Source organism: Etheostoma spectabile, chromosome 22 (genome assembly GCF_008692095.1).
Source record: "Etheostoma spectabile isolate EspeVRDwgs_2016 chromosome 22, UIUC_Espe_1.0, whole genome shotgun sequence".
In the NCBI taxonomy this organism is placed as follows: domain Eukaryota; kingdom Metazoa; phylum Chordata; class Actinopteri; order Perciformes; family Percidae; genus Etheostoma; species Etheostoma spectabile.
The window spans coordinates 6,318,572-6,331,589 of record NC_045754.1 but is presented as its reverse complement, the minus strand read 5'-3'; the positions used below and the strand labels follow the sequence as shown (position 1 = coordinate 6,331,589).

General features: G+C 40.2%; 1 protein-coding gene across 3 annotated transcripts in view; it reads right to left on the bottom strand.

Annotated features, from left to right (window-relative positions):
* LOC116671936 (collagen alpha-1(XVIII) chain) overlaps nt 1-12,492 on the bottom strand; it is a 71,100-nt gene extending 58,608 nt beyond the window's left edge. The window contains exons 1-2 of one of the 3 annotated variants that reach the window (XM_032503423.1): nt 12,154-12,492; nt 11,982-12,061 (exon numbers count right to left, since the gene is read on the bottom strand). In XM_032503423.1, the coding sequence (XP_032359314.1) occupies nt 11,982-12,061; nt 12,154-12,164 (91 nt within the window). In that variant the 5' untranslated portion in view covers nt 12,165-12,492. The remainder of the gene's footprint in view (nt 1-11,981; nt 12,062-12,153) is intronic. The other 2 variants (XM_032503421.1, XM_032503422.1) reach the window with 2 other exon arrangements.
* Between the last annotated feature and the right edge of the window lie 526 nt (nt 12,493-13,018).

The window sequence follows — 13,018 nt, the reverse complement described above, 5'->3', positions numbered from 1 at the left end:
TTAAGCCTTAAACATGCTGAGTCACCTTCTCTCACAGCGATCATCCATGCCAGAGGCTCAGTCATGTGTAAAGGTGGAGAATTGGCTTCTTGGAACATGAAACATGAAGTGGTCAGATATAATGTGATAAAGTAGATGAACAGCTTTTATGTGTTTTGCCTAATCATTGCCTAATGTATGTCTTATTAGATCATGTGTATATACACAAAACTTAATTTTTATTTCCTTTTGTCATTTTGTTGTTTCTGTACTCTGGCCTCAACTCTAAGTTTTTTATTATTAACTTATCAGAATCGAGCATTGAATTGTTCTAGAGAGAATCACAATGCATCTAAGAATTAATTATTTTTCTCAGCCCTTATAAAGATTACCCAAGTTAAAATAAAGTGTGACCTTTGATCAAGTAGCAATGAGACCATACAGGGAGAATAACATCCTTATCTTCCTCGCCAACATCCTGGCTTAGACGCAACAAACCAATGAAACAAGCAAAAGGAGGGTAAAGGTGAGATTTCAAAATGAAAAATTAAGTCTTCATAAATCTGTTCGGACCACTGATGGCTGCGGGCTATTGGCCCTCCTGTTGTCCTCGGATCAAATCTGACCCCTTTAAAAAAATGTCTAGATCAGAAATATGGGTTTCTTTTTAATCAAATTACCACAAAGACAATGGATTGGTTTCCATACCACGCTCTTTGCAAATACAATTAATCACTTTCATTCCTGACGAAACTCATCTGCAGGTTCCTCTGAACTATTAGTCAAAATAATTCATAATTAAATATTACCTAGAATTCTATATAAATGAGGGTTATTGACCATGAATTCCAAAAAGTACTCTAAAACTAGGGGTAGTAAGGTGGTGTTAGTGAAAACTTTAAAAAAAAGTCTGAAAATGTTGTCCATTTTTGACCCGGGAAGACAACAGGGTTAAAGGAGCACTCCTCCTACAGAGCAGACACTCAAGTAGAAAGGCGCTGCATACATCTCCATACATGCCCATACGCCAGCATGTACACATATTTGGAAAACATTCAATTGTTCACATTATCAGAACTACACAATACTAATTTAACAAGGACTGTGGAAAATCAGGGACACTGAGATCCTAACTTCTTACATGCAACCACAAGCTGCACTGCCGTCCATAACCTTGTGAGACACTCCGATGCTGTGTGACAGGACATGTCCTCTCCCACTGTGGTCTCCAGATGAACAGACACCTGCTTGTTTCAACTCAGTCTTTCCGGCCTGACAGACACTTTCCAGACGGTTAGAAATGTGTTTTCACCCATCGGGCTTCTATGGCGCAAAAGGAGGGAAGCAGGCCGCTCCCAGAAAAATAAACACGCTAATTCTGACCACTTTACATTTTCGTAAATTGCAGTTTTGATGCACCTCTAATCCCGTCTGACGGCAACCTACTGCATGAGTGTTCTATTTCCTTAAGGTATGCAGAAAAACTCATAAGTTGTCCTTTTTTTATTCTGTAAAATGTCCTCATAGTACACAGGATGTACTGTGGTTCAATCACAGCCATGCCCTTTACAGCTGTAACCATGTTTATGTTCTTGCAATGTTCCATCACTCAGCTACAGAGAGGAATTTTCTTTTCATCCTGCGTCACACTTACAGTTGCACGCACTCAAACCATCAACATCCACAGTGTATCATTGGCCAGTGAACAGCTACAGAAACTGGCAGTGAGGACCCTTGCTCAGGAGAACTTCATCAGTGGATGTTGAAGGGATCTAAGGTGTTTCTCTTTCAATTTTCCCAGCAGTTGGCCTGGGACTACTTTGCTATCTACTAGTCCCAGGCCTGCTCCTCTTACGCTTTACTGTGTAAATACACTGTTAGAAACTCAATCTCAGCATCTGCCGCAGAGTTGAGCAACAAGGGAGCTCGACCTATGAGCTAGACCTATGACCTATGTGTTGATGCTCAACTTGCTCAAATCCAAAGAATGCAAGGAATAATTCATTAACAAGAAGAAGACTCCTTCAGAGGGAGTGTTGACCCTCAGGTTCTATGTATGTTCAGGATTGGTTCTTTATTGGCACCATGTAATATGGGCTCTAAGCATCTGCTGAAACAACTGTATGATCACTCAACTTAAAGGTCCCATGGCATGACATTTTTACTTTATGAGGTTTTTTAATATTATGAATTCCCCCAGCTTTCATATGGTGCCCCAGCGGCGAGAAATGGTAATGGGTGTAAATCGAGCCCTGGGTATCCTGCTCTCCCTTTGAGAAAATGAAAGCTCAGATGGGCCGATCTGGAATATTGCCCCTTATGAAATCATGGGGCGTGACACTCAGAAATGGCACGTCCTAAGGAAAGCTCATTGTGGGACTCGCTCTAGTGGCTGTGATTCCGCACCAAGGCTACATTTTGGAAAAGATACTTTAGATACAGTATTTGGGGACCACAAAGGTTTATGTAAACGCTTCCAAACAGAACCATGTCATGGGACCTTTAAGGTGGCAGATTTAAAGCATCCATGCCCAGGAGCCCATTATTTCACAATCATCTTCATGTACAACAGGCACTTTCAAAGCATGCACAAGTTTAAATAGATAAACACATGAAAAGACAGCATAAACAAAAGCTAGATCAAAAAGGAGGCAAAGTGTTGTTCTGTCCAACACTATAATGAAGGCCCAGGAAGGAAAACAGTCGACAACATCAAGCAGAGCGTTCAGCATAATTGGTTTTAAAGTTCTTTGACGGCCAAAGCTTTAATGAGTGATAATGACTGATGTTCAGATATAGACAAATTACTGAGAGGGTTAGCAAACATGTCATCTCAAGAATTCCTATTTGTTAACAATACACCACCAAAATGTCCCACTAAAACAGCTTTTTTGTAGTTGTTAATATTATGATTCTTTCGCTGATCTATTTAAAGGGCTATTGTAAGGTTTTACTAAAATAGGACACTGGACAATAAGTACAAAAGGTGCAAAGGAAGGAGGTCGAAGTGACATTTGGCGTCACACATTTACCCTCCCACACAGAATCCATCCTATACTTAACACATGCTGTGTTTGTCCTTTGGTTTCATGCTTTGAAGGAAGTCAGGCCTCTCTTCCAACCCTGCCTGTGATCGCACTGCGTCCACAACTCAAAATAGTGGCTTGTTTTGTCCAGACAAATTTTGCCTATTCCTGTTTACCCTCCAGGATAACGCACAGTTTCTGGTTTTTATTTAGATCATTTGCAGATACAACCATCGAGGCCCAGAGACTGCGGAGCAGCTTTTCTCTAAGTATTTACTTAGCAGAAACCATGGTCACAAATTCATTTTTCAGTCATCCTTGTACTGCTTGAACAGTGTTTCCCGTTTCCTTTTGAAACTTTTTCAGGAGTTCATCACATCTTTTCATCAAAAACAGTATAAAATAAATCATTGACAAAATTAAGGAATTATCACTGCGGGCGCCCGGATTGCTCAGTTGATAGAGCGGGTGCCCATATATAGAGGTTTACTCCTCACTGCATGTCACTCTCTACCCCCTTTTATTTCTTCAGCTGTCCTGTCGAATAAAGACCTACAATGCCCCAAACATAATCTTTAAAAAATAAAATAAAAAATAAATAACTCTTCACTGGAGATTAAGTTACAAAAACAACAAAGCGCATCGATTCTGTGTAAAAGACATTATTAAAGTCCTCATATTATGCATATTTCAAGTTCATAATGATGTGTAAAGGTTATATCAGAATAGGTTCACATGGTTTAATTTTCAAAAAACACCATATTTTTTTTGTACTGCACATTGCTGCAGCTCCTCTTTTCACCCTGTGTGTTGAGCTCTCTGTTTTAGCTACAGAGTGAGGTATCTCACTTCTGTTCCATCTTTGTTGGGAGTTGCACATGCTCAGTACCTAGTTAAGGACTACTAGCCAGTCAGAGTTTGAGGGCGTGCCACGCTAGCAGCTAGGCGAGCATTATAACGTGTGTTAAAAAGTGACGCACGTTTGTCATGGAAGTAAACGCTGGACTGCAATAGAGCCGTTTGGAGCAGTTTTTGAACTCTGTTTTTGGTTGGAGATGGATACTCCCTTTGGGGTGGACTTTGGGCTTTTACACTCTGTAAACCTATTACAGGCACAACAAAGATATATGACACACTAAAAAAAATGATATATGAGCGTTTTAAGGAGCCAGATGAAGATGATAACAGCTGTCATAACAGCTGTCATATTGGAGCAAATTTGGAAGTTGGAAGTCAACAGGAACAATCTGGGATGCAGAGACATGTGCACCAAAAAACCTGCAGCACATCTTGATTTAGTTTGAACTTGCAGCAAAAAGGGCTTGTGTCACTCTGCCAAGAACAAACAAATAAGTGAAGTTAATTGAGAGAGGATGCAATTATAATTATTTTCAGATTTCACAGACTCGTGGTTTTAAATGCTCCAAGTTTCAAAAAGACTTCATGACCAAGATATCAACTGCCTACTCCTGAGACCTTTTCTGTTTCTGTTCTGTTTCTTTTCAGTTCTTCCAGAGATGATTGGGGCTTTTGTCTCCCGTTAAGGCAGATCAAATGGGCAGTTTTCAGCTGAGCTCTAGCCCCGCTAGATACCCTTCGTCGAAGTGGTGTGATCACCCTTTATTTTGTAAAAGTAAACGTCCCGGTCCAAGAATCCTTCATCTTGCAAAGTGTTTTAAGCCAAACACTGATAAAGCTCACTAGCTGTACGAGATGACATCATCAGCATAATAATAAAACAAGAGATTTGTGTTATAGTTTTGTTTCCAAAAGTGAATTACTTTTCATGTAAGCACCTGCCAAATGTCTAAAATGTGAACATAATTGACTGTATATCCTTACCTCACAATACTCTCACTGCCCTTTGTGCATATGACATGTAGAGTGTAAACACACATCTGCATGGTGAACAAAACATCTGGCATCTTCTACCTTGCTTACCTAAATATCTAGATTTCCTTTGGTTGGTTCTTTAATTGGTGTCAGCTTTGCTGCTCATTGTTGTAATTTTCCTGAAAAAAGACCTGCCTTGATTCATGCGTTTGAGGAACTGGATATAAGTTGAGTCATTTGTTATCAGAGACCTTCAACAAGGGGTGCGGGACACCTAGGGGTCCTCACAGTTGCTGCAGGGGGGCCATCAAATTATTAAATGATAGTTTAGACAAATAAGTAATATATACAGTATGTCTGAAAATGCACATTAACATGAGTCCAACATATTTCTAAAGATCATTTTTTTGATGACATTGATTGGTAAGGTTGCCATTCACAGATACAGTTAAGCTTCAGGATTCACTGTTCCACATTGCAACATTAAAACAAAGTGTATAAATGTATGAATATGTCAACAACTATTATTTTAACATGTTAGTATTGTATGCACCATAAAAAGGTATATACAAAAGGCGCTAGGCAGCCCTACACATCATTGTAGCCCGAGTTTAGTAAGCAACTTAATTTTATACATTGTATAACAGTAATATGATCCGTCTGCTCCGTCTCTTTTTCAGCTGAGGGGTCTTTGGCCTAAAAAGGTTGAAGACCCCTGTGTTACATCATGAGGTAAATGGAAACAAACTGGACATCAAATTATAGGAAAACGTCACAGACTTCTCCAGTGCTGCCCATGGGTGGTTTTTCTTGCTCATTCATGAAATCCTTGTTGGACAGCACTGACAATCCTACTGTGCTCGAGTTACACGTTTAATCAAAACCTCATGTTACCTCAGAGCAGGTCTGCTGTCCAGACAACCTATATCAAACTAAAGCCAAACCTCGCATTAAGTCAGAATTCAGATCAAATTGAAGGATTTACCCATTACTTCATTAAACTGGTTGTCATCTTATATCTGTTGGCAAATCTATAATGAAGAGCCAATGAACAGATGTTACTGCTACCTATATCAACTGGGTTTATGGTGGATTTTGAATGTAGTGTATAAAATAAAAAAGAGCATATTTCTATGAAAATAAGTTAGAAAGCCAGGTTTCAGGTCCAACTTCTGCCCGTCTCTACATCCCTGTTGTGTTTTACTGTCTCTCTCTCCATTTTTGTCCAACTGCCATCTACATATCTCCCAAGCTTTTATTTGGACACAGGAGAGAAACCTTTCTCTAGCACGCTTAGAAGCAAGCTTTCTTTTCCTAATGGTTTCCAGAATTAGGAAACCAAAAGTCACTGCAGCAGCCACGCCAGCATTTTTATTCCAAAAACAAAAATGTAAAACGCCAAGAAGGTCTTTTGTATTTACAACCCAATATATGGATGGACTTCAAACTGCTTAATAACACAGCATTTTGCAGCCATGTTTAAATCAATCAAGAAACCAGGGACACTAAACAATGGATTGACTAATTCAGAGTGATCTATCAAGTGACTAGATTCAACTTCAGCAAGGAATTATTGAATAGTCAATATTCTTAATCTAAAAAGGAGTGAGTCTCAGGATGTTGTGATCAGTTTCACATCTTAAAGAGCTCATATTCAGAAAACAGGGCAGTGGTGATGTACAGGTTGGTGAGGTTGGCTTGTTTGTGACATGAGGATCATAATCCTGCCGCAAATCAGCGGGGGAAATATAGAGAAACTTGAGCTGGGGGAGGGGGGGTAAAAAAAAGGGAGCAAACACACTCAGTTGACCTTCCTTGAACAAACAGATAAAAAAGAAGAAAATAATGAGTCCTCCCTTTGATTGTAGGCCAGACTTTGTTTAACTTAAAGTCAGATAAAACGGTGAATGTCAGTTTTGTTTGTCAAACTGGTATCTGTTTTGGTTTGTAGGTAAACTCTTTCAATGAACTTGAAGCCCAAGTGTGGCTCAAGAGTGAAATGTTCTGATAAAAACAGCTTCATCAGTGGGTCAAAAGTGTTTCGTGTATATGTTTAAGTCCGTGGTTTTTACACCACATACCACTTCAGAAAATATTAGGCTCTCTAAGTGCCATCGTTGTGGCCCACGTTAAAATAGAGTAGCATAGGCCGACCCAGGGTGCGATTTGTGAATGGATAAAGAGCCACTCGGCCAGCCATGCCAAAACACGTATGTACTTCAATATCCAATGGAAAATAATCAAAATGAAATAGCACAATGTGGTGTCAACATAAAACACAACACATTCAAGCCAAAGACCGGAGTTTACTATGCAGCAAAAACAAAATACTTTCGTTGGTCTTTTTCCTAAACTTAACGAGTCATCTTGGTGCCTAAACTTAAACGTCAGTGCCACATGACGCTCACTTTTTCTGGCTTAAACTCCACTACCACGGCCCCTGAAGGGACCATCATCTGGCGGTGCCTGTAGCCGGCTCACGGTTTGGCGGCTAGGCAACTGGCGCTGGTACCCTGCGTCCCGGAGCTCTGTAGCGGTAAGGACAACCAGCAACTGCTGCTCGGACTTTATGGGTTTATCACACTATAGACTGCTCACATTACAGCGCCTACCCTACACCTACCCTACTTAGCTACCAACACTTCACGCAGGAGGCAGGTTTTGTCCTAAAAACAATATTTATTGTCGAGACAGCCACAGCCACACTGTACTTCCTTCGTCCTGCTCCAACTGAATCCACATTTGAGGTAACTTGGGTCATGTCTACTTGCAGTTTTATATTGTTTGCGGCTAGCAGGTGCAGTGGAACCTTCCCCGCTGCTGCTTAAGTAGCGACTAGCACTTGTGCTCGTCTACTATAGAGCTGCTTGAAATATTGTCCTCCTCATTTTCTTCCCAATAGCTACATTTTCAGCTACACAACTGCAGTGTTTACTAGCCATTCATTTTAGTTCTGCTTATTATTTTGCATCACAGCTCAGAAATAATCATGGCTATATGTTGCTATATATGCTATGAATATATGGCTCTGTTCATGAGTTTAACTACGTAGCAAGCCGATATCAAAACAAACATATTACAGCTAAACAAACACTAAATTGTAGTATTTCTATATTGTGTTTTTAAATCAATTTTTTTTATTTCTTTTTTTAATATATCAGAGATTCCATCCGCATACCACTAGAGGGAGCTCGGTACCACCAGTGGTACTTGTTCCACACTTTGACAACCAGTGCTTAAAGTCATAGTTCCCCGTGTTTATGATCCTGTAGATCACTTCACTGACCTTGCATCATAATCACCTCGGTCATTCTCATTGTCCCCGTTGTCCTCACCATCATTATCTTCATCATCGCCCCGATGTAATCATCATCACCACGTTCTCTAAGACTAACATCATCAGCCACATCATCATTTTCATTATCCCTAATGGCCAACTGTGTCCCGGGCATTCACATCCTTTCATCATGATAATTAAAAACATTATCATTTGTGAGTAATTACCATGTGTACAGCAGATGTGCATGTGGGTCCTCTTTCCGTGGGTGTGGTATGTAGGCATATGCGAGCGTGTGCAAATGTACAGTACGTGTGTGTGAATGCATGCACAATGAGCACGTCAGAACCACAGGCTAAAGATGTTTTATCGTTTATTGCGTTTAACATGTTGCTCATTAGTAAAGATTAAGAGTTTGAGAGTATGAGAGTATGCTTTCATGAGTCTTCTGCAGAATGAAAACCAGAGCTATAGAAATAAAAAAAACAAAGGCTATACTGAAGATGTTCCTCTGCAGCGTGTACATACTGTTATTTAGGGGTGGAACAAAAATATCAATATGGCCATATATCATCTTTGTGTGATACAAGAGTCAATACGCTGGTGCCAAATATCTATTTTAATGAATAAAAATAAGGCGCTCTAAATTGATTTCCCTGCTCCCAGCGTCGCTACTTCGTGGCTCCTCGAGGTGGCGCTCCAAGCACGAATGAGGGAATCAGAAGTTAACGCGCCAAAAAGAAAAAGCGGTTCTACGGGACGGCGGACAGCAGTGTAAGGAAATCAACATGCCCCGCCCCTTTACGTCCTAAGTCTAGACCCATAGTTGCTCGTTACTGTAGTTGTGTAATTTCTAATTTACAGACTGAAAAAACTTGCACTGCTTTCCAACAGTTTGGACCTGCAGTGAATCTAGAGAGAAAACTTGCACTTTTCACAAGCATTTTTATATTCATAGTTAGACAGGTATCGTGATTCATCATTATAGAATTTTCTAGCAATATATTGATGTGCGATCGCAGAACTGCTGAATCGAATCAAACATTGTGAGGTACCCTGTGATTCCCACCCCTACTGTAAATTTCTTTCTCCATTCACCTACTCATTTATTCAGCCAATTATTTGCCTACTAAATAACTGATTACTTGTCTCATTCATTAAATGTATTCATTCGATTTCTTTTATACAGGCATTTTTCTGTCTTGCATCAATTCACCCAATAATTTACTCAATGTAGCCATTAATCTTTTCTTTTGTTCATTCATTAGTTCAATAATTATTCTGCTGATAACTCCATGAATCATTTGGGCATCCATTCATTCATTTATGTACTCAATTATCTATGCATTAAAGACATTTTTTCATTTGTCACAGATCTGTTGAAACCAATATCCATAGATGTGTTAATCCAATATCTCATTATTTTGTCAAATAAGTTTTAAATTTATTCATTCACTTATTAATTCAGTTTTTATATTCATTAATGTTTCAGCCAATTAACTCTTTTGTTTATTAATTCTTCTGCATGTTTTTCTGTCTGGCTGTTTACTTTCTACCTCATTCCTGGTGGTGGTGATGGCGCAGTGGATATAACAATTCCCACCGCAATACATCCACCAATGTGTCCCTGAGCAAGACACTTAACCCCTTGTTGTTCAAGAGGCGTGCAACCTCTGATATATATGTAGCAAAATTGTAAGTGGCTTTGGATAAACGTGTCAGTTTAATGACATGTAATTGTAACGTAACAAAATGAATTCATTTATTCATGTACTATCTGTTAAGGTTCATATACAATCTGGCCAACATAGCCATTATGGTCAAAATGTGTGAAAACACTGATCTTCCATTCATGGAAACCCTTTTGTTCTGGCAGCTCTCACTTGTGCTTCATCCACCTAAAAACATTAGACTACACTACACTAAGGCTGGCTGAGAGGAAGCAGCATGCCTTCTTTCACATTAGGGAAACGGATTATATTAGCTATTTTTCAACAACTGTGCACAGAAATGTGAATGTTGCCACGGCGACAGCTCTGTTTTCAAGAATATTTACAGCTGGAAATATTTGTCCCTGGTGCTCTCTCTCTGGCAAGTGAGCCAGCATGCATACACGCACGCACGCACGCACGCACACGGACACTTTTTCCCCCTCTTGAAAAGTGAATCATGGCAGAGGATTATGAACATGGCAAACGCACAAACAGCCTGAAAGTGGAGCTTGTGGTTCAGCCCGCCTCTGCAGGATCTACAATAGAGGAAAGTGGACTATGAAATCACACTTTAAAACTAAAAACTTTTCTTAAATCAGACATAAACCCAACTCCACCCACTACCCTCGCACACACATCCCTTATCAAGTTCTGGTGTGCAGCAAACATCCATTTCTACAAACGTCTTTTGAGTCAAAACTAATTCCTGGAAGAGAATATTTCACTTCCTCTCATAATTATGTTTAGAGATTTATTGCAAAGTGGTTACACTTTTTAAGCCACCAGCAGCCAAAGTGGTGTTTAATTCTAAATGTCAGACTCTGACAATTAAGCTCCATGGGGCCACATTAGCTAAAGAGACTCCCAGATTATTTGACTGGGCCCAGACAATGCTGCTTTTGTGACATGGAAGTTCATGTGGTAATCATAGGTCAAGATATCCACCCACACATTGTTGCAAACACCAATCTGGATTCCAGCCCACTGACGAAAGCATTGATGGCATATTGGGCTGTCTCAAGGCTAGGATGAAAACTGAAAAAAAATCTCTCTGACATTATTGACCTTCATATCTGAGCATTACATCATCTTCGCTACCTTAATTATGCAGAGGCTACTGATTGCAGCGCCCGTCTGTCAATGTGCACATTGTGAGGTTTTGTCTGTTTCCAATTGCAATGGAAAAGAAAATCTGCAGTTCTCTCAGCACTAATTGGGACCATGTTGGAGCGTCCTGATTGATCCATTCATCATGGAGAAAATCTAGATTTAAGCTGTGAAAACAGTCTGCAAAGTCAGCCACACACTTCACATGGGCTCTGAGGAGCACGTCAGTGAAGACATAATTGAAACCATCATACAGAACAGAAGCCAGCAGGAACACCTCCTATGGGCTCTAATGTCATCAACTTCATCTAAAACAAAGGTTCCCAAAAAAAAGCTCAAAGTTTCCAAAGAGTTTGGCCATGTATCACCAAACTTATACTTTCAGTATATGTCATGTAGAGTGACTTTGGACCTGGTCTAGTACAACATTAAACACCCCATGGGAGGTACTGATCTTATCAAATGGAGGTTCTAATGCAAATATGCCCTCAAAATGCAGACTCAAGAACCCCTTATGACTTTCCCACGGTCTTTGTATAGAGGTACTTTAATCATCCTATATGTGAATAAAGAGCCACAAATTTTTTGCAGTAAAAAAAAAAGAAAATAAGAAACTGTGGTACTGCCATGATATTGCTTTAATATTATATCATAGGGACTTAAATGTGTGACTGTGATACTTAATATTGAACTAATAGTGAACTTTGCTTGCCTTTTTGTGTATTATCTAAGCAACAACACCACTTCCTCAACATTACTATTACAATTATTAAATGGTTCATAATGTCCTAACCTATCACCTCAACATTGATATGATCTCCCAATGATAGCATACCCAATAATGTTGTTGTTTAAGCATTTTATGTTCTCAAGGTAATGTCATCCAGTGCGTCAATGTAACATATTCACTTTACAGGACCAGAGTGCAACAGTTTCACCATTCATATCCAGCAGAGGAAAACTCATGAGCCAGCAGAAAGCTCCCCAAACAGCAGAAGAAGAAAAAGCACATGATCCAGCAATAAGAGACAGACGGAGTCCACATACCCTCCAACAGCTGAGCAGAGGAGCGACGGCAGCAGAACCAGAGCACTAGTAGAAGTAATCCAAAGAACCAGGGAGGAATGCTGTATAAAGACATGAAGTAAAGAGTTGGAAAACTGACTAAATGTTGACTTAAAACAACTTCTTCATAAAAAACACATTGCCTTTCATTTACCAGGAAGTCATCTTCAGTGATGGTAAGCTTAGATCCAAACCAAAGTTGTCCTGTTCTTGTGTGACAGAGAGAGAGGGAGATGGAGCTCACTCTGCCTCTCTCACTCACTCACTCCTAAACTAAAAGCCTCTCACTCTCCTCCTCCTCCTCTCTCTTGCTTTCCTTTTCTGGTTCCCAGTCAAACAAAGGCAGCTTCAGTGTATTTGACTCAAGGGGCCCTCGCAAAACTGAAACCCGACTCCTCGTGTCTCTCTCCGGACCACCGCTTTTACTAATCCAGCCCTCCCCTCAGACATCACAGCTCCAAATACAAATTAACACACTGCAGTTAAGTCCTCCTCCCTCGGCTGCTCCCCACTGGTGTGGTTTCTCTCACTTCCCCTGTGCTTCTAAGCACTTTTGTTGTGTGGCCTTCACTTATGGGAGGAGATGCCTCAGGATGCTCCAGCATCCAGATCAAAACCTTCTTTTAAGTTTATCCAGTAAAGACCAGAAGTTATCTCATCACTGGCATTACAGGAATGTGTTTTCTTCATGACAACCCAATCCCACTATCACACTGTAAAAAACGTACTAACTACTACATGCCAATTCCACTTTATTTTCAAATCATGCTTTAATGTACTGGAGGTAAACCCCATAATCCATTTTCTGATGTATTGGGGTAGGCTGTGGAGCGTTGGTTTAACTTGAGCTCCCTCTAGATAAGATGACCAGAGGCACCATGCACCCTGTGAAGCACACTCGTGTTTGCTCGCTCAGCGATCTTATTCTCGTGGTCACTACCAAGATTCCTGACCAAAAGTGTGTGTCGGACCATAGAAAATGGTAAACCTTGTCTTCAGGCTGACTTGACCAATCCACC